The sequence below is a fragment of the Corythoichthys intestinalis genome, chromosome 4, assembly GCF_030265065.1.
Source record: "Corythoichthys intestinalis isolate RoL2023-P3 chromosome 4, ASM3026506v1, whole genome shotgun sequence".
NCBI classification, from domain to species: domain Eukaryota; kingdom Metazoa; phylum Chordata; class Actinopteri; order Syngnathiformes; family Syngnathidae; genus Corythoichthys; species Corythoichthys intestinalis.
In genome coordinates, this window is record NC_080398.1 from 18053335 (window position 1) to 18075677 (window position 22343).

Here is a 22343-nt window from a genome sequence, read left to right on the forward strand (position 1 = left end):
CACCGCTGTTCGGAAAATGTTATGCTGGGTGTCTAGGGAGACTAACGTTAAAATAGACTCATGCAAGAATGATAGATAATGTCTGAAGTATGGAAATCTTTTACATTTGGATGTGGCGGAAAACACTCAGGTGACGTGAAGTTCTGCTCTGAGACCCCCAATTTGGCCAATTTTCCAAAATTGTCCCATATGCATGTGTGATACATCATTGAAAGCTTAAAATCTCAATTTTCTGGGGGAAGAAATATTTTGAACAGGAGGGCATTGTTTAAAAAACTTTTTTTTTTTTTTAACAGCAAAACCCTATCTGGAGGTGAGAGCACGCGAGAACAAATTTATAGACCCCATGACTTTAACGAGATATTATTGCGTACATACCTTGTTTCGATCCAAAAACTCCATGTAGCATGTATACCTGAGTGTCAAGACACAGCTGTGAATGGCCACAGCTGGATTTTTGAGGGATTTTATGGGTGACACATGGTAATATAACAAGGGTCGCGATGCAGAAATCACACACATTAAGGAGTGGTCTTTTTCATATATTTACCCATTTAACCTAAAAATAGTTCAGAGGCTTAATAGGCCATGGATCTGCTACGGCAGCATATAGACATATTGTTCTATCAAACACAACAGTTGTTTTGGCTTAAAATACAGCAGTTTCCTTTTAAAGAGAAGTGCAAGAGCAGAGACTGCTTTTTCACGTCTGGGTTTTCCGCTATGTGCTTTTTTTTTCATAAATAAAATTGCCGAGGTACTAAATGTATACTTGATATTGAAAGACCCTCAGAATCAAGTGTTCAGGACACGGGTGAAAAAAATGAGTGATCGGGACAACCCTATTACACTATATACTACAGAGAACATATTTAATGACTTGACCACTGTATCAATCTGCATTTTAACTGAGCATACATTGAGCAAACTTAAGACATTGTTGGAATATGAACCATTCATGCTCACACAATTTTCTTCTTATCTGACAGCATTATAAAGATTTCTCGATAAGGTGTAGCCCTGAGTAGCAAAACAGATGTTAAACATGAAGAAACACAGCCAGTAATTGAAGTGCGCCAAGTTGAATCTTGACTAATTGCTGACAGAGATGGCTAGAAAGGTTAGAGGAGAAAGAGAACGTTGGTATTTCTTTGTGGAATATAACTACATCCCTTCAGGCTACTTTCCATGAGTCGTTGTAGATGTTGGACCATATAACTTTTTGAATGGCATTTTTTATTTTTTTGTATGTATTTATTTTTCATTCATTTCTCTACTCATCTAGTGCTTGAAAATGTTGCAACTTGCATAGAAGTAGAACTTTTATCTGTTTGGATGTACTGAAAACAATAAATCATAATGTTTTGATAACCTTATTGTGGTTGTACACTATCCAGACACAATTCTGGCCGAGCACTATAATTAATTCCAATACAAAAGATGTATCAAATATTATATCTTAACAGTAATGTACAGTAAATTTTACATTTATTCTCTTTATAATGATCGATACAACTCTTAATATGATGTAGGGCAGCTTTACACTATTGCAACTGATCTAACATTCTGGCCGATGAATGTATGGCTTACTGTAATTGCAAATAAATATGAACTCTGCTTGTTTCATTGTTGGGAGCCACCGTTTTTAGGATAACTTGACTTTGCATTTTTCTTTCCAGACAGGTTTGATACGCACTCAAGATGCAGACTACTTCTTGAGGCCTGTGTCCCACCAATTAGCCCTGAGAGAGAACTACACAGCACCTTCCCATCACCAACCACACATCCTCTACAAGAGTGACAGGGAAAGAGGTCATCACTCTCGGGTGGTTCAGAAGAGATCAGCAGATTATACCAGTAAAATGCCAACCAAATTACAGACTGGTGAAGAAGACCAGGAGCGCCAGCAAAAGAATCATTTTCGTAACAGTGACACACATGATGAGCAGCAAGCACATCGCAGCAGGGGAAATGACCACAAATACTATCAAAAAGCCGAAGACTCCATACACACGGAGAAGCTGAGGCAACACTTCTGTGGAAGACGGAAGAAATGTATGTAAGGAAAATTTCTTATTATATTTAATGACCAAAACATGACAAAATTAATTTGTTATTGCTACCATTAACATGCACCAGAAATACAAAAATACAAAAAGCTGAGTCGACGCCACAATGAGCCAGAAAGAAAAGACGATTCACAAGTTGTTCAACTTCCGCCCATTAACTTTCTTCAGGCTAGTCTTTCCTCATTAAAGTGGCTGGTGTAAATATTCTGTGAGGTGTTCCCAAGAAAAAAAATATACATTTGTCAATGCAACAGTTCTTAAAAAGTGTATACTTCAATGGGGGGTTATGTGTGTGTGTTACCATATAAGCTTGAGGTAAATGATCACCAAGTTAGTACATGATGGCAACACTTTGTACCAAGCACTTTGTGTCAGTTTATGCTTTGGTTGACGTAATGTGGGAAAGGTTTAGGAATATATACAGTACATGGAATTAAATAGTCACTTTACATTGTGATGAATGTTTCTGCTTGACTTATGACTTTGAGATCATTTAAGCTGTGTAATAGACTGGTACTACCACCATTAACCTGCAGAACTCCAGCCTTTCTTGCACTAGTAAAAACAAAGTGAATGTTAATTTTTTTTGCAGAATGACATCAGTGAACACCTGCGCTGTTTACAGTCATAAACCCACACATCTTTTATTGTGCCACGTACAGTACATTACACTCCACAGGGGAGTTATGGGGGGCCGAGGCGATGGGGAAGATGTTCCTCGTTGTTGTCCCGCTGCTCCCTGTGTAGTGCAGTTTATGCTTCGGCAAAGAATATTCATTTCGGTGCATCCCTAGTTTCTCCTTACCCGGAGTATGACCAAAGCTTTTCATGCTGCTATAAAGTAAGAATTTTACATGGTGCACACTAGACATGTGCCGATTACCGGTTTCAAGGTATACAGTGGTATGAAAACGTCAAGGTTTCAGAACCGCAAAATTTTCCGTTATACCATCCCTTAGGTATTAGCTATTTTTTATGTCCCAAAAATGCAGGGAGAAATCCCTCGCTTGCAGCTGTAAGGCTCAACTCACCCCCAGCGGTTATTGCTCAGTGTATGTCAGCGGTCTCAAACCGACTCCACAAAGGGCCGCAGTGGGTCCTGGTTTTTGTTCCAACAGATCCAGCACAAACAGTTCAACCAATGAGGTTTCTACTAACATAAGCAGCACCTGATTGCAATCAACTGATTACACTTGCAAGAAACCAGATTGGTGAAAAGGTATTTGTCTCGTTTGGTTGGAATGAAATCCAGTACCCCCTGCGGCCCTTTGAGGACCGGTTTGAGACCACTGGTGTATGTGAATCAGCTGTGCTACTCAATGGCTGGAGGAGGTGAAACTCCTGAACTATTTCCCCCATTGAAGAAAACGAAATGGCTGGTATCGGAATACTTTGGCTACAGAAAAGTTACAAGCGGCCGCATCTTAGAGGAAGAGGGCCAACCGACATGTAAACGGAGGGTGGCTGCCGAGGAGGCAATACCTCCAATATGATTTCGCATTTACACAAAATTTAAGGTTAGCAAACACTGTCATGAAAGTTTCCCACCAGCTACGAGAGTTAACTTCAGCATGTTAAGTGTGTCTGGTGGTGGTAAAACGTGGTGTTTTTTTCTCTCTGGCAACTGTCTGTGTTGCGAAAGAGAGTGTGTGTATAATGTGAACATGATACGAGTCATACACGCGTGCTTTTTATGGAAAATAATTCAATTATTTTTGTCCTGATGGCAATAAGGTTGAGCTGTGGCTGTGGGTTTAGGCTCACCTAAAGGACTGTTGTTTATTTTAATTTTATTTAGGATATTTTTCAAATGTATTACTTATTCCTTTTAACTTTACATTTTACTTATGTTCCAATTACTAATATATTTCGAAAAATAAAATTTCTGTTCAATGGAAAAAAGTTGTTTTATTTTTTTGTAACTCAGATATCTTCAAGTCACACATTTTAGAGCTGTAATTGCAATACAGTGATACTGTGAAACCGTGATATTTTGGCTTAAGGTACATGATACAGTCAGAATATCATACGGCACATACCTAGTGCACACACAAAACTACAACCAATATCAAAAAGTCGACTTAAATGACAGTTTACCTCTGATATTATAAATCATAATCGAGTATTTTTTTTCTTTGTAAAGAATGAATGTCAGATAGAGAATCCAACTTGATCGTGCAATACCATAATTTTTTTTTCGTAGATACGTGTTCAATGTTGCATAGTTTGGAACTAATATCATTCTCTTCCAAGTGTTTCTGGTTTTTAAATTTTTACTTCACAGAGTAAGTTGTTTCAAATTACTAATGATTTATTTAATGTGTCTCAACACCCCCCACTCCTTCCCAGACATGCCAAAACCTCCAAGGGAACATCTCTTCCTGCTTCCAGATGAGTACAAGTTCATGTCCAGGAACAAGCGGGCAGTTATCATAAAGAACCAGAATAATCAACAGCTCAATGTTGAGACGCTAGTGGTGGTAGACAGAAAGATGATGGATGACCACGGCCATGAGAACATTACTACTTATGTTCTCACTGTGCTCAATATGGTGAGAAGATACTTTGTTAAACAACTGTGTCATGCGTTGATTCAACAGTAACCCTGTTATCCACTCCAAAGAACTGGAACTGTTTCTAGTCAATACTCTACAAGTTACAATTTTACAAGATTTATTGCATTTATACGCAAAGTCTCAAGTTTAATTTTGTTTGTTTTACTGCAAATATTAAATTCCTCTTTTATTTGAGTTAAGTGACTGCCATTCTTACGTATTGGACAGAATCCATTTAAAAACATGATACTGATACAAGATGAGCTCATGGCAGCACAGCTCAGTGTACCTTCTCGTCACTTTCAGCTGATCTGAAGGAAAATTCCGTCATGCTTCTTAATGACTGATTGACAAATCCAAAGATAAACCATCTATTTTAAAACATGGCTCCCACGTCCCAAATCGGTCAATCCATGTCAACTAATTGCAGTATGGAGTTTCACAGAAAAAAAGCTGACCCTGACCACACAAGCTCCCGTGGGCATCTACATATCAGATAATATTTTCTGAAACTAAAAGTGTACATCGTGAGCTATTTTACCGCCATTTGTAATACAGTAAATACTCTCCATAATATTCTGTATTTTTGGTTGTCAAACAAAATAAGATTTCATGTAAACACTTTTGTAATGATCTTTGAAATATTATGAAATATTTTATTGGTCCCATGTAACATGTCCAACTTTTATGTGAAAGTGAAAACAAAGTGATTCATTATTGCTGTTTTGGAATTTTGACAATCCATCTTGTGTTTTGGGAGATCTCAACTTTAAGTAAGTGGTTTTGATTGTCTCTTTGACCTCAGAGTTTGCGCTTGAATTCGGTAACAAAACATAGCTCTGAGTCAAGACATGTGTCAGTGCAGGAAAAAAAACCAAACATCAGGAACATAAGGAAAGAATGTGAATTTCAAGATAAGATAAATGCAGAGTGACAAGTACCTGTGGTATTTACTCAACCTGATTAAATGACAGAGTTAGTGAGGCACCAAGATCAAGAGACCATCAAAGCTTTAAAATGTCGGCAAACATCAAGAGCGCGTTCAAAAGCTAATGCCTAGAAAGTCTAATTGGCATGCGGCTTAGCATTTTTTTTTTGTTTGGACTGTTTTCTGTGCTTGTGTATTAATATCTGACAACTCATAAGTAAATGTCAAATTGCGTCAGTAGTTACAATATCTTTTGTTGTTCTGGTTAGGTTTCTAGTCTCTTCAAAGATGGTACCATTGGAGGGAGCATCAATATTGTAATCGTGGGACTTGTACTTCTTGATGAAGAGCAGGTAAGCGTGTAGTTTTACTTTTAGATTTAATGATAAGGCTTTTTCACTTATAGACAAGTTTCGTGAGCGAAAATTGGGCTGCGCCATCTTTGACATTTTCCACTACGGACTTGCGGTTTAGACAGAACACCATTAATTGCGGATGAAGTAGACAAAGTTTTAAACTGCTAAATCGGAACCCACGGATTCTCCAAAAATTGATTCAGCACGACGTAGATGACACTCCGAGACTTTCTGTGCTGTGCTTGGTTGTATGAACTCCTGGAAGCGCCTATATATAATCTTGGAAGTGGAATTTTTTGAACAGCGTCCAGCTTCAAAGTGCCTGTGTGGATCTACCTTGCCATACGCCTTCAATTGAAACTCGCATGTAACTTCATTAATCGTTCGTGGACAAAATTCTAACAATCTGTGCAGCCTGTGTTAACATGGGGTGTAGATTCATACGCCGGCCACTTGACTGACCAAAATGAGGCGAAATTACAAATAATATTACAGTTGAGAATGCAGAAGGGCTCAAACGGATTTTGTTGTATTATGAGCTCATCCCACATGTACAGTACATTTAAACACAAATACTATGTCATTCTTTTTTTATTGAAGCTGTTGATCACAATAAAACTTTTGGACAGCATGATTCGATTTCTTGTTCTATTTAAAACAATTGGTGCATGTGCAGGTCAACAGGTCGATAAATCACAATTTATAAAATTATTGGAAATATATTAAAGAAGGTGGAGCATAGCTCGAGCCTTCCATCATCAAGATAGTCTCGTAGTCTCGATATACGGTATGTAACGTAAGTGTTGTTGTGAAGCACATCAAGTCTTCCCTTGCCTAACAGGGTTTTCCACCTGTTAACAAATGAACAAAAAACGTGTAACACTTGAATTTATGCATTTAGGGTAAAAAGCCCGTGTATGAATTTTTCCATATTTTTATCGTTGAAGCTAATGCAAAGCTAATGATGTCTCACCTGTGACGCAACTCAGTCCCTGTTATTGCTTTGTGTGGCACTGTCTTGGTTCCACATCTGCCTTCATGAACACAAAATTCCCATATTCATGTATTGGGACGCATTCAACTAGATGCTTCGGAGATTATCAGGTCCCTGATTGCGTTTCCATCCACTGCCATTAGATCAATAAAATACAAAACTTTGTTTGTGGCCATTTCTTCATGTTGTCCTCCTACGTCGTGATGATTGCAGATGGATGCGGCATTTCCAAATTGTCTTTTTTAAGGGATTTTGATGAGTAATACCACCCCAGCTCCACTGTTGTTTTGGTTAGAGAAAGTGTAAAACGGAAGTCGCGAGCAGAAATGCGGAAGTAAAGCAGAAGTAGTACCTCGGAAACTTGTCTATATGGAGGGAAAAAAAGAAGACATGTTTTTGTAGTGTGTAACATAGTGCACCAATGTTACTGTACACTGTATGTGCAGTTCTCTCTCACTTGAACATTATGTATCATTTTAAAGTTGAGTTTTGTTTTATTTATTACTTTTATTCGGATTCATAGGATTGTTTGTCTCGTTGTGCCCTAAAAATTGGCTGAATTTAATGAGAACCAATACAAATAATTTATCTTTGGAAGGATAATAAGCAAAGATATAAAAGCTGAGTTTTGGCATTGACACTGTCATCAAAGTATTTTTTATACTGTACTGTAGATGTTTTGGTGTTGTGGTAGTTTAAAGAGATGTTTCAAACACAATGTTTAGCGATAGTATTTATAGCTACAGTAATTAGTCATGGCAATTAAAATTAGACAACTACATATTTCCTAAGCTTTGGAAATTTGGATTTCTAGAGGTGCAGAAGTACTGTACATAATGAAGTCTGGTCATAGATGTCTATGGTCATGTAAATACTTCTCAGTCATACCTTTTACCACTTTTTTTTTTCTCTTTACATCTTCAAGACCAACTATAATTGCCGTCTCTCCCATTATCACCTTTATGTCCCAGGATGGTTTGGTGATCAGTCACCATGCAGACCACACACTGAACAGTTTCTGTCAGTGGCAGTCCACTCTGGGAGGCCGAGAGGGTCAGCGTCATGACCATGCCATTCTACTCACCGGACTTGACATCTGCTCATGGAAGAATGAACCATGTGACACTCTGGGTAGGTCTTTGTCATTGTAATTGTACAGTTTGATATTATGCATTGTACTGTGAGTTAGAAATCAATTGTCCATACCTTTTGACCACTTTCTACAAATGTAAAGGGAAGAAAAAAAATTATAAATGACATATCAGAATGAAACTGAAAATGTGTCAGGAGAACTTGTTTTCATGACACAATGATGTCAACCTTGCTCATTTGTTTCATGGTCTTCCATCCATTATTTTCCCCTTAGTCTGGGAAGATGCCCCTGTCCTTTGTCACACGATGTGACACATAAAAAAAGATGAACAAATGAAAATATTCACTATTTTCTTTGTCAGTAAAATAAAAATGCTTACACAGAAAGCAAATGACGTCTCCTTAAAAATGTAATTAGTTACAGACCTTTGCATGATAAAGTATTAAAAACCATTTCATCATTTCAATAGTTTTACAATAATTGAGGTTATTGTTGTTTTTACCTAAACCACAGAACATTCTTCTCTGTGTAAGAAATTGAATAAGCTTTACACAAACGCGCACACACCCCCACTAGCTTTGAACTCAAAAAACAAAAAACAAAAAAAAAACGGGTGTGTTTGTGCACGTGAGCCTCTTTAATTAAGTTTAGGGAAAAAAAGGCACATCGGATTATAAGGCGCATCATCAATGATCTGAGTTTATTATCATTCATAGGTACATTAGTTCATCAATGTACTGCATTCGTCATTTGTTTTTTATCTTTTAACATTGTATTTGTTTGTTTTACTGTTTTATTCAAGCATACTCAATTGTTGCACACAAAATGTATTATGTTGACAATGACAACAGATAAACCAACCAAGCAAACAAAATTCAAAGAGTATTTTTTGTATCAATTTGTTCTTGATGAGCCTGATTGCATTGTTAATTCCCATCTAATTCCACTATGTCTTAAAACAAAATGTACTACTTGTTCAAGGTCTGGTCAGTTGTTCGGCAAGGATTTCACTATTTCCTATAATTTAACTGACATTTCTGCATGTAATATGAAACCTTGATACTTTTTTTTTCAGGTTTTGCCCCGATAAGTGGTATGTGTAGCAAGTACCGGAGCTGCACCATTAACGAGGACACAGGTCTGGGATTAGCATTTACCATTGCACATGAATCTGGACATAAGTAAGGATTTCCAATGATGTCATAATGACAAATAGAATAATTTTCTTTTACCATACAAATATTTTACACTTTAATACCTCAGTTTTGGGATGGTCCATGATGGTGAAGGAAACATTTGTAAGAAGTCAGAAGGCAACATCATGTCCCCAACATTAGCAGGTCACAATGGTATCTTCTCATGGTCTGTGTGCAGTCGTCAGTACCTCAGCCGCTTCCTCAAGTAAGAAAACACAAATTTGGTCTGATTACAGCTATTTACAGTATTAATAGCCATTAATTAAGTTATTAAAATAATTATTACAATTAAATCCCACTGATAGAATCAAGATAACACATACAGTGGTGTGAAAAAATATCTTAACCTTTTGGAATTTCTCACATTTCTGCATAAAATCCCCATCAAAAATTATCTGATCTTTGTCAAAATCACACAGATAAAAAAAACTGTGTCTGCTTTAACTGACCACCCAAACATTTATAGGTTTTCATATTTTAATAAGGGTAGCATGCAAAAAAATGACAGAAGGGGGGAAATAAGTAAGTAAACCCTTTGCTAAGGAGACTTAAAGAGCAATTGAAACTTGCCCAAACATTTTAAGTCAGGTGTGTGCCCAATCACTAATGAGTGTTTTAAAGCTGCCCTGCCCACTATAAAACACACACCTGGTAAAAAAAAATGTCTTGATGAGAAGCATTGTCTGATATGCATCATGTCTCGGTCAAAAGAGCTGTCTGAAGATCTGCGATCAAGGATTGTTGATTTGTATGAAGCTGGCAAAGGATACAAAACCATCTCTAAAAGTCTGGATGTTCATCAATGGACAGTCAGAAAAGTTGTCTACAAATGGAGAGAGTTTGGCAACTGTTGCTTCTCTTCCATGTAGTGGGTGTCCACCAAAGATGACGCCAAAAGTTCAGTGCAGAATACTCAGAGGTCAAAAAGAACCCTAGAGTGTTTTCTAAAGACTTACAGAAGTCACTGGCACAGTCCAATATCTCTGTGCACACATCAACTACTGTATATGTAAAACAATGGCCGAGAATTGTGTTCATGAGAGGACTCCACGGAGGAAGCCACTGCTGTCTAAAAAAAACAAAAAACATTGTTGCTCATTTAATGTTCACAAAAAGGCACTTGGACACTCCACAGAAGTTTTGGCAAAATATTTTGTGGACTGATAAAACCAAAGTTGAATTGTTTGGGAGTAACACACATCATGTGTGGAGGAAAAATGGAACAGCTCACCAACATCAACACCCCATCCCCACAGTGAAGCATGGTGGAGGAGAGCATCATGATTTGGGGCTGTTTCGCTGCCTCAGGGCCTGGCCAACTTGGAATCATCAATGGAAAAATTAATTAAAAAGTTTATCAGGAAGTTTGGCAGGAAACCTGAGGCCATCTGTCAGTCTGTTGAAGCTACAAACAGGATGGATGCTGCAACAAGACAAAACCAAAACACAGAAGTACAAAAAACTTCAGAATGGTTTCAGAAGAACAAAATATATACGTTGTCATTGTTTGCATACTGTCGTCATTAAAATATGAAAACCTATAAATGTTTGGGTGGTTTTAGTTAAAGCAGACACTGTTTTTCATCTGTGTGATTTTGACAAAGATCAGATCACATTTGATGGGGATTTTATGCAGAAATGTGAGACATTCCAAAAGGTTCAGAAGCTTTCATACCACTGCACCCTTTACCTAACTGGTGAAGATCATTCAACTCGATGAATGGAAGGTTTTAGGATATGACATTATGAGTTACAATGGTTTAGTATCCGCATTGAGTAGATTTCAGTGCTCATTTGTGAACATTTCGCAAGGATGTGAGGTTTTATTATATTATTATTGAACTTACTGGCAATGCAAACAGATGTTCCACTTAGAACACACATTTGTGTAAAGTCCCCTTTAAATTTGCAAAAGCGATAAAAAAATACTTTGGTATTATGTATGCAAGATTTGGAAATCTAGCAGTTACTGCAACTGAATTCATTCTTAGCATGAATATGAATATCCTCAAAGGCTGTAGTTGCATGTGTGCTGTATGTTTGTGCAGTAACTTTTTCACGCATGCAGCCTGCTCAGCCAAGCAAGCAAGTATGCATCACGTGTGTGTGTTGGGGTGTGTAGGCGTGAGTGTGTGCGCATGTACACATCATTCTGTCTGTCAGTCTGGCTTGCTGTCTGGTTGGGTGGCTGTCGGTCTGGTTGCGTGCGTTTCAGAGAGAGAATGAATGTTCTTGAAACAAGATAGCTTCCGTGCCGAGTGTTCCTACTAAATTTACCAGTGTGTTAACTGACCAGGCAGATCTTCCCGCTCACAGTCGTAGGGATAGTGTTTTCTTCGCTCAGTTACTAGAGCACAGTTGATGTCGTGTTAATTTGGCCTGTCAGTCTTATATTAAGCACAAGGCTACATGGTTATTGGGAATCTGTCAAACACTGATCCTGCTTGAGTTCAACTTTCACCAGTTCAATTTTACCAGTTTTTTCTTTAGATACAGATAGAAGAAGAATTGTGTGAACTGTTAGGAAATTAAAATATTGCCATAAAATTGTATCTGATCTTTCAACGAATTTTTATTGGAAACTACAATATACACAGTGTCATGAAAAAGTTTGTGCACGCACAGTGATAAAAAGTCATAACTAGGGATGGGAATCAAAATCCGATTCCAATTCGGAACCGGTTCCGAGTGTTTCGAGGCCTCGACATCACAATGAAAAAGCCTTAACGATCCCTTTAACGATTCCTAAAGACGCGTATTGTGTCGTGACGTGTCTTGTTGACGTAGGTTCGAACGCTCGAAAGTGTGTCTTCACGAGGAAAAATTACAACAAAGCGACTTGCAGTCATTGCAAAGTGGAGATAACTGCATCGGGATGGAATACGACTGCGCTGCCCTCACAGAGAGGCTAAGGCTCAGTCCTGGCTATACAGCTAGCTAAACTCCCAAATGACGATGCAGAAGACGTAGGTATAATTTGCTGACTTTATTCAACCATCACTTGAAGAGTGAAACTAAGAATAGAAATGAAACAAATCAATTTCGTCCCCAATAACAAACAGGTTTGCATCAACGTAAATCAGCGATGATTAGCTGCTAATAACAGTAATAACAAATGGTTAGCATTCGTTCGCTAGGATTAGCACATTGTTCAAACCACTACACAACTGGATTTAAGTGTCCGATCGCGAGTGGAAACACAACAACAACAACACAAAAGATGATACATACAGGCGTTGCCTCTGTAGATATTAACATTACCAAAGAACGTAGGCTCGTAGAAGTGTTTCCCTCTCTCACTAACTCGCTCACTCCCTTGGTTGCGGCATTTCTTCTTCAGGTGTAAGCGCGCTCTTCTTCACGTGAGCGCGTTCTTCTTCGCGTGAGGAAGCGCAAGGGCGCCCCCACTTGAGCATGTAAGCGCCACAAAAACCAAAAGGCATGCATTTCAATGTAATGGTAAATAATACACGTTAACCCATTAGTCCCAAAACTGCGGCCCACAGCCCAAATTTTTTTTTTTTTTTCTCAATCGTGTTATTTCCTGGCCTTTTCCTTGAATTCAGAGAGGGTTATCTGGTTATTATCTATTTAATTAATAGTGTTTTTATTATTAATTATTATTATTATTATTATTATTATTATTATATTATTATTTTTATTTTATTTACTTTCATTCCGTGAAGAATCCAGAAAGGGTTATTTGATTGTGGCTTTCTGAAAAACAATAATTTTTTACATTTATGCACTTCTGCAATCGTCACACTTTTTCTGTTACAAACTGACCCCGGCCCCTCATCAGAGAAGGGAAAAGTTATGTGGCCCTCACAGGAAAAAGTTTGGGGACCCCTGCTTTAACACATATTGCCAAAGGCAGAACAACAACCTATCTGCCAATATATACCGGTATTTTTTATTTCTATTAGTTAAATGTTTCAGTAAAATGTTACACATTCTTGTGTATTTGCCACTTATTGCCACAGTTAACTTTGAGGCTTTTGGGCCTCTTTTGATCTCGTTGTGAGTTTGTAAGGTTGTGACTTCTGATTAAACAAACTCGATGCCAATCAAAACGTTTGTTCTTCTTTTTCCCCAAATTAGAATCGATAAGAGAATCGATAAAGAATCGAATTGTTAAGCAATATCGATAATGGAATCGGAATCGTAAAAATCCTATCAATTCCCATCCCTAGTCATAACAGATGTTAGAGAGTCCATGGTTAAGAATAAAGGTCTGTTTAAATTCAGACAATTTAGTTCTGTAGCAACTCTTCCCGTTGAGTGGCTGTCCTGTAAAGAGGAAGATGTAAGAGCACAGTACAGAATGGCATAGTAGTTGGTGGTGGCTGTAGGGGATCCACAGACCAATGTGCTCAGGTTGTAAGGAGCTTTCCAAGAAACCATTTCTGACATAGAGTGTGTAGTCCGGACAAAGACGGTGCTCTTAAAGGACTTCTGAAGAAACCTGCCAATTGGTACAGAGGAGTCAGAGTTGCTCATTCCAATAGTGGTGCTGCCTCTCTTTCCAAATTGCATTCTTGCGCCTTACCACAAAATTACCAAAAAACCTGTCCTGAAATGTCCCTTTGCCTGGTGCAGACAAACGTTGGTTTCGATTTAGATGGTCCACAAAAATAGGGCCCTTCTTCTTCTTCTTCTTCTGGAGTCACTATGTATTATCAGATTATTCCAGCCCATTGTTTTGTCTGCAGTAAAAACATGATAACAGTTGTTCGAGTAATATTCGCTTCTTGTGATTCCCAATTTGTGACTTTGAAGTACTGTGATTTTTCTGACCAATTTATGCTGTATTAAATGTAATTTTCAAAGGTTTTTTGTAACTTTATGTTGTATTGCCTAGATATGTTGTATTTGGCTAAAACAGCTTCCACCATTCTAATTCCCTTGGCATTTCCCTATCTGTTCCCTTTTCATAGATTGTTTTTGAATTACTGTATTATGTTTAAATACACATCAGTTTAACAATGAAATCGCCATTCTATAATGAATATCAAATATAGATTGGAAAACACTAGAACAAACACTAATCTATTCCACCCATCTCTGCTTTTCAACAGCTCGGCCCAGGCTTTGTGCCTGTCGGATGAACCCAGTGGAGTGAAGGAGTATCGATATCCTGAGAAGCTCCCTGGCGAGCTCTATGATGCAGACACACAGTGCAAATGGCAGTTTGGTGAGAAGGCCAAGTTATGCACGCTTGATTTTAAGAAGGTAAACTTGTTTTGTAAGTTTTATACATTATACAATCTGGGCATTATGATGACTTAGTGATTGCTAGAACATTATTCACAAAGATGTTCTGAGACTTGATACAGAATGTTAGTTTCTCGGGGACAATGACGTCCTTCGAAATTACCAAAGCATGACTCTAAATTGTCAATAAGCGTAAATGTGAGTATGAATGTTTGCCCATCTACTATATACAGTAACTTCCCTGTAATTGACTAGTGACCGTTTGTCAGTGTACATGTCAATTAGGAGAAGAGTTGTATCATGCATTGTGCTGTTGTACTTTATCCAATGGAAGTATGATTAAGGGAATGAGGCCAAATGAAAATGAAACGATGAAGGGAAAACAAAATGGGAATCTCATATTTGCTTGCACTTGAACAAAAACATGCACGATCTCTCTTTGCACACACACACATAAACACACAAATCAAAACAAACAGTTCTACAATATATCCTATGAAATACTCACTGGACTGTTATGATTAAATATACACTGGAGCATTGCCAATGGGAATTGGTCCTTGTTACTCTCCCACTGTCTAATCACTGCTAATGTCTCTGTTTGACATAGACCAACAGGGTTCTAATTCCTTCATTTCTTAAATTGACTAAATTGACTTTTCACTGTGCAGGTGTACCTCATAAGTAGTCAATGTGTTAATGGACTGCCTGAGAGGCAATGAAGCTGCAAATATTGTAAACCACTTTCAATCCGACAATTGATCGACAAAACTAGCTACTGTGTGTCAATAACAAGGGCAAGCGTGTTTACACAGTAAACTCTGGAATAAAAATATCTCTAATTTTAATAACTGCTTTTTGTTATTGTTTATTTTTATTACAGAGCGAGCAATAAACAGGAAATAAGAGAAGAGGTATTTTTGTGAACAGTTTAGGGCGTAATCCGCCTTTTGCCCAAAGTCGGCTGGGATAGGCTCCTTTACCCGACGGGCTCTATGAGGAAATACGGTGTTCAAAATGGATGGATGGATGGATGGATGGATGGATGGATGGATGGATGGATGGATGGATGGATGGATGGATGGATGGATGGATGGATGGATGGATGGATGGATGGATGGATGGATGGATGGATGGATGGATGGATGGATGGATGGATGGATGGATGGATGGATGGATGGATGGATGGCATTAAATTTGTTGGTGTCAATTGTAGGGTAAGTTAGAGACTGATGTTCGTTCATTATCCGGACGGCTTATCCTGTGGTGCTAGAGCCTATCCAAGGTGACTTTGGGCAGGAGACAGTGTACAACCTGAATTTGTTGTCAACCAATTTCAGGGTACATATATACAATATATATAGACAACTTTTCAGAAACTCCATAAAGGACAATTTAGTGTCCTCAACTAAACTACCGTGCATATATTATTTTGGGAGGGAATGTGGGAAGAAACCCATAGTACCCAGGGAAAAACCACATAGGCTTGGGGAAAACATGTAAACTCCACAGTGGAAGGCAGGAGCCCAAAATCAAACCCTCGATCTCAGAACTGTAAGAAAGCGTTCTAACCAGTCCACCACCATGCCACCTGAAGCTTGCGTGATTTTGAAATGTAAACCTCCAGGGTTATGAACTTATTTATTTATTTAAATGTCCAACCTTTCCCCTCCAAATGGTTGAATCTCACTGTAACCTGCAAATTGAATTTAACATAGAGAATTAATGCAGCATGTTGAAAAGGTTTGGAACAAGGTTTCTGACTTCCTTATTACATAGATACGTCATCCTCCTAACATGCCTATCTAAACACCTAAACATTACAACACTCTCATAGTTTTTCTATTATGTTATCTTCATTTGTGCCTCGATTCACATTTTTCTTTTCTGCTCAAGCACGTGGTAGCACTAAAATGATTGAGCCCCAAATCTCTTAATAGCACTTGTAGTCTTGGCCTTTTTGGTGCTTGTCACTCATTAAAACAAAACACGACGAGAATCAGCCGCTCAGCTGGATTTTATTGCCTTATGAGATCATCTACTGTATTACCATTTTTTGGAAGGCAATTCAAAATTATCTCCATGCTGAGAGTATGGATCCAAAAAAAAAAAAAAGAGGTCTTTGAAAAACCCCATCAAATCAAGATACTGCAGGGTGTGTCAATGTGTATATTTCAATCTCATGGCTGGCTGTCATTTGTCCACTCACCATCTGTCTAACTTCCACTCTTTTTCTTTGTCACATTTTTTTGTCTCAAACAAGCAAAACATCTGGACAAATACACATTATGATGGACTCCAGGGTGGCTCTTGGGGCAAGGCTCTAAGGTGCCTGTCAGTGTCAGCATCTGTGCTGCCTTGTCAAACTTTGAGACAGTCATTCAGATAGTAAAAGAATGGAGTTGCTGAAAAGTAGCAGGCCATGTTTTTCTGGCAATATGATCTGGGAAACCACACAGTGCTCCCATTCGACTCTTTCAGACAACTGCTGAGAAACACGGCCGTTAGATCATGTGAATTGAGTTTGGCAGTTGTGCCCTATTATTCTTGTGATTGCAGATTATTATTTCTTTTTTCTATTTGTATCCGTCAGTTAAAATGAAAATACATTGAAAGTGACCCTCTTAATACAGTTTTCTTCCACTCTTACCAAAACACGCTCAGTACTGTGTGAAAGAATGAGACCCTCATTAAATCACTCAAGTGTCACTCCTCACTGGAGTGCACACTTCTGTAAAACTGCTACATTTTATTTTTGTTTTTCCTTGTTAGCAGATAGGCTACTTGTTTGAGGATGATCCCAAAAGCCACATTTTTACCAACTTGTATACACTGTTGGCCAAGAGTATTGGCACCCCTGCAATTCTGTCAGATAATGCTTAATTTCTCCCAGAAAATGATTGCAATTACAAATGCTTTGGTAGTAATATCTTCAGTGATTTTGCTTGCAATGAAAAAACACATAAGAGAATAAAAAAATAATAATAATAATAATTATTATCATTTTACAGAAAACTCCAAAAATGGGCTGGACAAAAGTATTGGCACCCTCAGCCTAATACTAGGTAGCACAACCTTTAGTCAAAAAAACTGCAAACAACCGCTTCCGGTATCCGCTTTTCGGTATGGGCGGCCGTGGAGCAGTTGGTAGCTAGAGTTGTCCTTGGATCGAAGGTTCAGTGGTTCGATTCCCGACTACGACTGCCCACTGTCTAAGTGCCCTTGGGCAAGGCACTGAACCCTGATTTGCCTCCAACGGGTTGACAGCGCCTTGCATTGCAGCAGCCCCATTGGTGTGTGAATGTGTGCGTGAATGGGTAAATGTGTGCTAATGCAAAGTGCTTTGGGCATGGAAACCATGCAGATAAATGTGCTATATAAATACAGTCCATTTACCATTTTTACCATCCATCAATGAGATTCTTACAATTCTCTGCTGGAATTTTAGACCATTCTTCTTTGGCCAACTGCTCCAGGTCTCTGAGATTCTATCCAAACTGCCATTTTCAGATCTCCACAGGTGTTCTATGGGATTCAGGTCTGGACTCATTGCTGGCCATTTTAGAAGTCTCCAGTGCTTTCTCTCAAACCATTGTCTAATGTTTTTTGTAGTGTGTTTTGGGTCATTGTCCCCCTGGAACACCCATGGCCTGTGAGGGAGACCCAGCTTTCTCACACTGAGCCCTACATTATGCTGCAAAATTTGTTGGTAGTCTTCAAACTTCATAATGCCATGCACACGGTCAAGCAGTCCAGTACCAGAGGGAGCAAAGCAACCCCAAAACATCAAAGAACCTCCACCAGGTTTCACTGTAGGGACCATGTTCTTTTCTTTAAAGGCCTCGTTTTTTTCCTGTAAGATCTATGTTGATGCCTTTTCCCAAAAAGCTCTACTTTTGTCTCATCTGACCAGAGAACATTCTTCCAAAACATTTTTGGCTTTCTCAGGTAAGTTTTGGCAAACTCCAGCCTGGCTTTTGTATGTCTCTGGGTCAAAAGTGGGGTCTTCCGGGGTATCCTACCATTGAGTCCCTTTTCATTCAGACACTGATGGATAGTATGGGTTGAGACTGTTGTACCCTCGGACTGCAGGACAGCTTGAACCTGTACGGATTTTAGTCAAGGTTCGTTATCCACCATCCGCACAGTCTTTCGTTGAAATCTCTCGTCAATTTTTCCTTCAGTCCACATCCAGGGAGGTTAGCCACAATGCCATGGGGTTTACACTTATTGATGGCACTGCCTACAGTAGACACATGATCATTCAGGTCTTTGGAGATGGACTTGTAGCCTTGAGATTGGCCAGGCTTCCTCACAATTTTGCTTCTCAAGTCCTCAAACAGTTCTTTTGTCTTCTTTCTTTCTGCTCAATGTGGTACACACAAGAACACAGGACAGAGGTTGAGTCAAATTGAATCCATTTTAACTGGCTGCAAGTGTGATTTAGTTGTTGCCACCACCTGTTATTTGCCACAGGTAAGTAACAGGTGCTGTTAATTACACAAATTAGAGAAGCATGATTTTTTTAAAGGGTGCCAATACTTTTTTTCCGGCCCGTTTTTGGAGTTTTGTGTAAAATGATAATGTTTTAATTTTTTTTTTTTTTTTTCGCATTCTCTTTTGTGGTTGTTAATTGCAAGCAAAGTAAATGCAGCTATTACTACCAAAGCATTTGTAATTGCAATCATTATCTGGGAGAAATTGAGCATTATCTGAAAGAATTGCAGGGGTGCCAATACTTTAGGACAGCAGTGTAGGTCATTTTAGTTTGCAATGATTCAGTTAAGATTGTTAAACATTGATCAAGCCTGTGCTTGTGTGTTTGACAGCTTCACCAGCAACACCATTACTTCATAGGAATTAGACATAGAGCATTGGTGTGTTAGTAAACAAAGCAATATACATACATTGAGTAAATTCGTCTCACTGTCATTAGCCACTGCATTTTCCCCCCTCCCATTACACTCATATGTTATTACACAAGTTTTCCATAAATTTAATCAACTTCACCTTGATGGATACAAATTTGAAATAGCAGATACTAAAAGTTTTCTGATTTTTTCCTCTTTTTTTAAGATGCAATTGTGTGCTAGAATAATTGCTTTGAAAAGGACAATGCAACAACAAGATGTTGTGACCTTGGACTTTTTCATAGTACTCTTCATTTACGACATGTAAAAATTTAGTTCTATCATCTTTCTTATGAAAAACAAATTATAATGTGCCATATTATGCATTGTTCTTCTCTTTGCTCTTGTTAAATACAATTTAAGTACAAATGGCAGTCTTCATACTTTTAACATTTGGAGAGAAAAGTAAAAAACAACAAAGTTGTCTTTATTTCTCCCAGGATATCTGCAAGGCTCTTTGGTGCCACCGAATTGGGAGGAAGTGTGAGACCAAATTCATGCCAGCGGCAGAAGGCTCTCTCTGTGGGCCTGATATGGTAACTCAGCATTGGTTTTAGCGCAAATGAAAAAGTTGAATGAATTTACCAAATAATATTGTTCAAGTTAAGCATAGCATGAAATTGCTGGCAGAGCGTACAGATTATAACTTGTATACTTTTTTTTAACTTAAATCTTTTGAGCAATAACATGGACAAAATTTTCCTTGTTGGGCTTCAATAATCATGTTCTGGAACGGAAACGCAGAACAATTGTGGCCCATCAAGCCAAGAAGCAGTAATTTGTGGGGGGGGGGGGTCGTTACTGTTTAGATCTGGTTGGTTTATATAAGTATGTGACTCCATGGCAACATATGAATTAAAATATATAACATAGGTGGAAAAAATCTCTTTGAAAAACAAACAACACAGCTGTAGCTTTGAAACTGGCTATATTTTCTCTTCAAGAATTAGTGGTGCCAAACATAAAGTCTTCCTCAAAAATACTCCTGAGAAATTAAGTGCCTCAAAAGACAACGAATGAGTAAGATACACTGAAGGAGACAATAGAATCAAATTACATTAGACGGTCAAAAGAAATAATGATATGACAAGACCTCGTAGTTCCCCCAATTGTTAAAAAAAAAAAAAAATTGACAGTAAAAACAATTTTATAAGAAGAATCAAATTTTATGAAAGCACGCTTGGGTGAGTGGTATGGAAGAACGTGAGAGGTCTGATTCCACTACCACTTCACAATAATCCAACTGTTAGCTTCTGTCCTACATATGTCAGATTTCATAATTAGACTTCTTTGATTAAACAGTATTTGAGATTATATCCATACAGGATAAATACAGTATGTTTTAATTATAGTGTTCAGGAAATAGCAGCAACTGCTTGATTGCTGATGTATCAAATTGTGCCCCAACAACAGCATTATCAGAAAAGGCAGTTTTCTGCATCATACTTATACAAAATATACGTTCAATAATAGAAACCGCCTGTTACGTAAGTCTGCATGTCCAAGAACTGCTCTAACATTATATTTGAATATTTGGAGCAAGTCTGTGCTTCTTTCGAAACAAGTATGTTGTTCATGAGTTGGTTAATGATTTTGTTTTAGGGGGAAAGAAAATCCATGAACTCTGCACAAATGCATCGTTCATCGGACAAACTAACACATGACAGCTAATCTACCGTCCGTGCTTTGGCTGGGTGGATAGATCACTTCATGTGACAATGCAGAGAGTGATGGTTATTATACGCAGTGAGACCTGACCCCATGTCTACTTGATCATTTTAAGCTCAAGACTAAATGCATCTGTGACAAGTGTTGAAATAAAGCAGGGGATCTGGCTTGAGTTTAGGAGACAAAAGACCCCCAAAGTAGCACTCAGTGTCTCATGTATCTTCTAAAAGGAAATTCGAAAGTGTGGCTTGATTGATTGAAATATGCTGTCCCACATGATTTCAAAATGTTTAATTTTTTTACGTTTCACCATCCATTGAAAGATTATTGAGAAATTATATACGAACAATGTATTTTTTTCAATACTATATTGTTAATTCAAATTAATTTAATATATGTGAAAGAAACTGTCAATAATTTACAAACCACTTTTAACGTGTTTATGTTCCTGATGGTTAGACAACACACTCATAACTTATAACTTATCGTCTCCAGTGGTGTCGAAGGGGTCAATGTGTGAAACACGGTGATGAAGGCCCAAGGCCACATCACGGCCAGTGGTCAGAGTGGTCGGCTTGGTCTATCTGCTCCCGAACCTGCCAGAGTGGTGTCACCTATCGGGACAGGCAGTGCAATAACCCCAGGTAGAGATATTACAAGATGCAGCACACACTTGCTTTCATGTAGTACAACAGCGCATCAAAAGAGCATCACACAAAATTGTCACTCAAAACTTGACTTGACGAATGGTAAATTGAAATTTTATTAAATGAGAACCATTACTATGGATGAATTTTTGGTAGCTGTTTTCCTAATCCTTCCATCCATTTGACAAAAGAAAAATTTTCAAGCATATCCACCAAATATTTATGACACAAAATTTACGAATGCCTACATAATAATGATCTTACCTTGGTTACACTAACGCATAAATTTACCTACTTAGAATTAAACCTGGCTAGAGTTTTTTCCATTTCGACTTTTTAAGATCAGTTGAATGTTGCAGGTTGCCTGCATACTATTTGCTACTGTGTGGGTCACATGATGTGTGTCTTCTTATCTGTTCATTTACTCACTGGCTCATTAATCACTTGGGAATATTTGCATAGCTAATCAGCCATGGAGCCTTCTATCTATCTATCAAAAGGTGAGGCCTCCTCTTTATCGGGTCCTGCCAAGATTCTGACAAATAACAGACGTAAGAGGTGTGGTGAGATGGGGGAGGTAGTGTAAGAGAGAAGAGAGAGATAGGAAACTATAGAGAGACTTAGTGGGTGAGAAAATGGTGACAGATAAATGTTTTTAGGAGATGACATGTCGGGATCCAAAGCAGGAAACGTAAGAAGATAGTATGAGAGTA

At 38.2% G+C, this 22343-nt stretch overlaps 1 protein-coding gene across 1 annotated transcript in view; it reads left to right on the forward strand.

Annotated features, from left to right (window-relative positions):
• The window catches only part of LOC130914734 (A disintegrin and metalloproteinase with thrombospondin motifs 16), a 59453-nt gene that overhangs the window by 15025 nt on the left and 22085 nt on the right, over positions 1 to 22343 (forward strand). Inside the window, exons 4-12 of the mRNA XM_057834187.1 lie at positions 1680 to 2055; positions 4419 to 4621; positions 5822 to 5905; positions 7874 to 8033; positions 9071 to 9176; positions 9259 to 9396; positions 14270 to 14423; positions 19756 to 19851; positions 21479 to 21627. Coding sequence (XP_057690170.1) covers positions 1680 to 2055; positions 4419 to 4621; positions 5822 to 5905; positions 7874 to 8033; positions 9071 to 9176; positions 9259 to 9396; positions 14270 to 14423; positions 19756 to 19851; positions 21479 to 21627 — 1466 coding nt within the window. The remainder of the gene's footprint in view (positions 1 to 1679; positions 2056 to 4418; positions 4622 to 5821; positions 5906 to 7873; positions 8034 to 9070; positions 9177 to 9258; positions 9397 to 14269; positions 14424 to 19755; positions 19852 to 21478; positions 21628 to 22343) is intronic.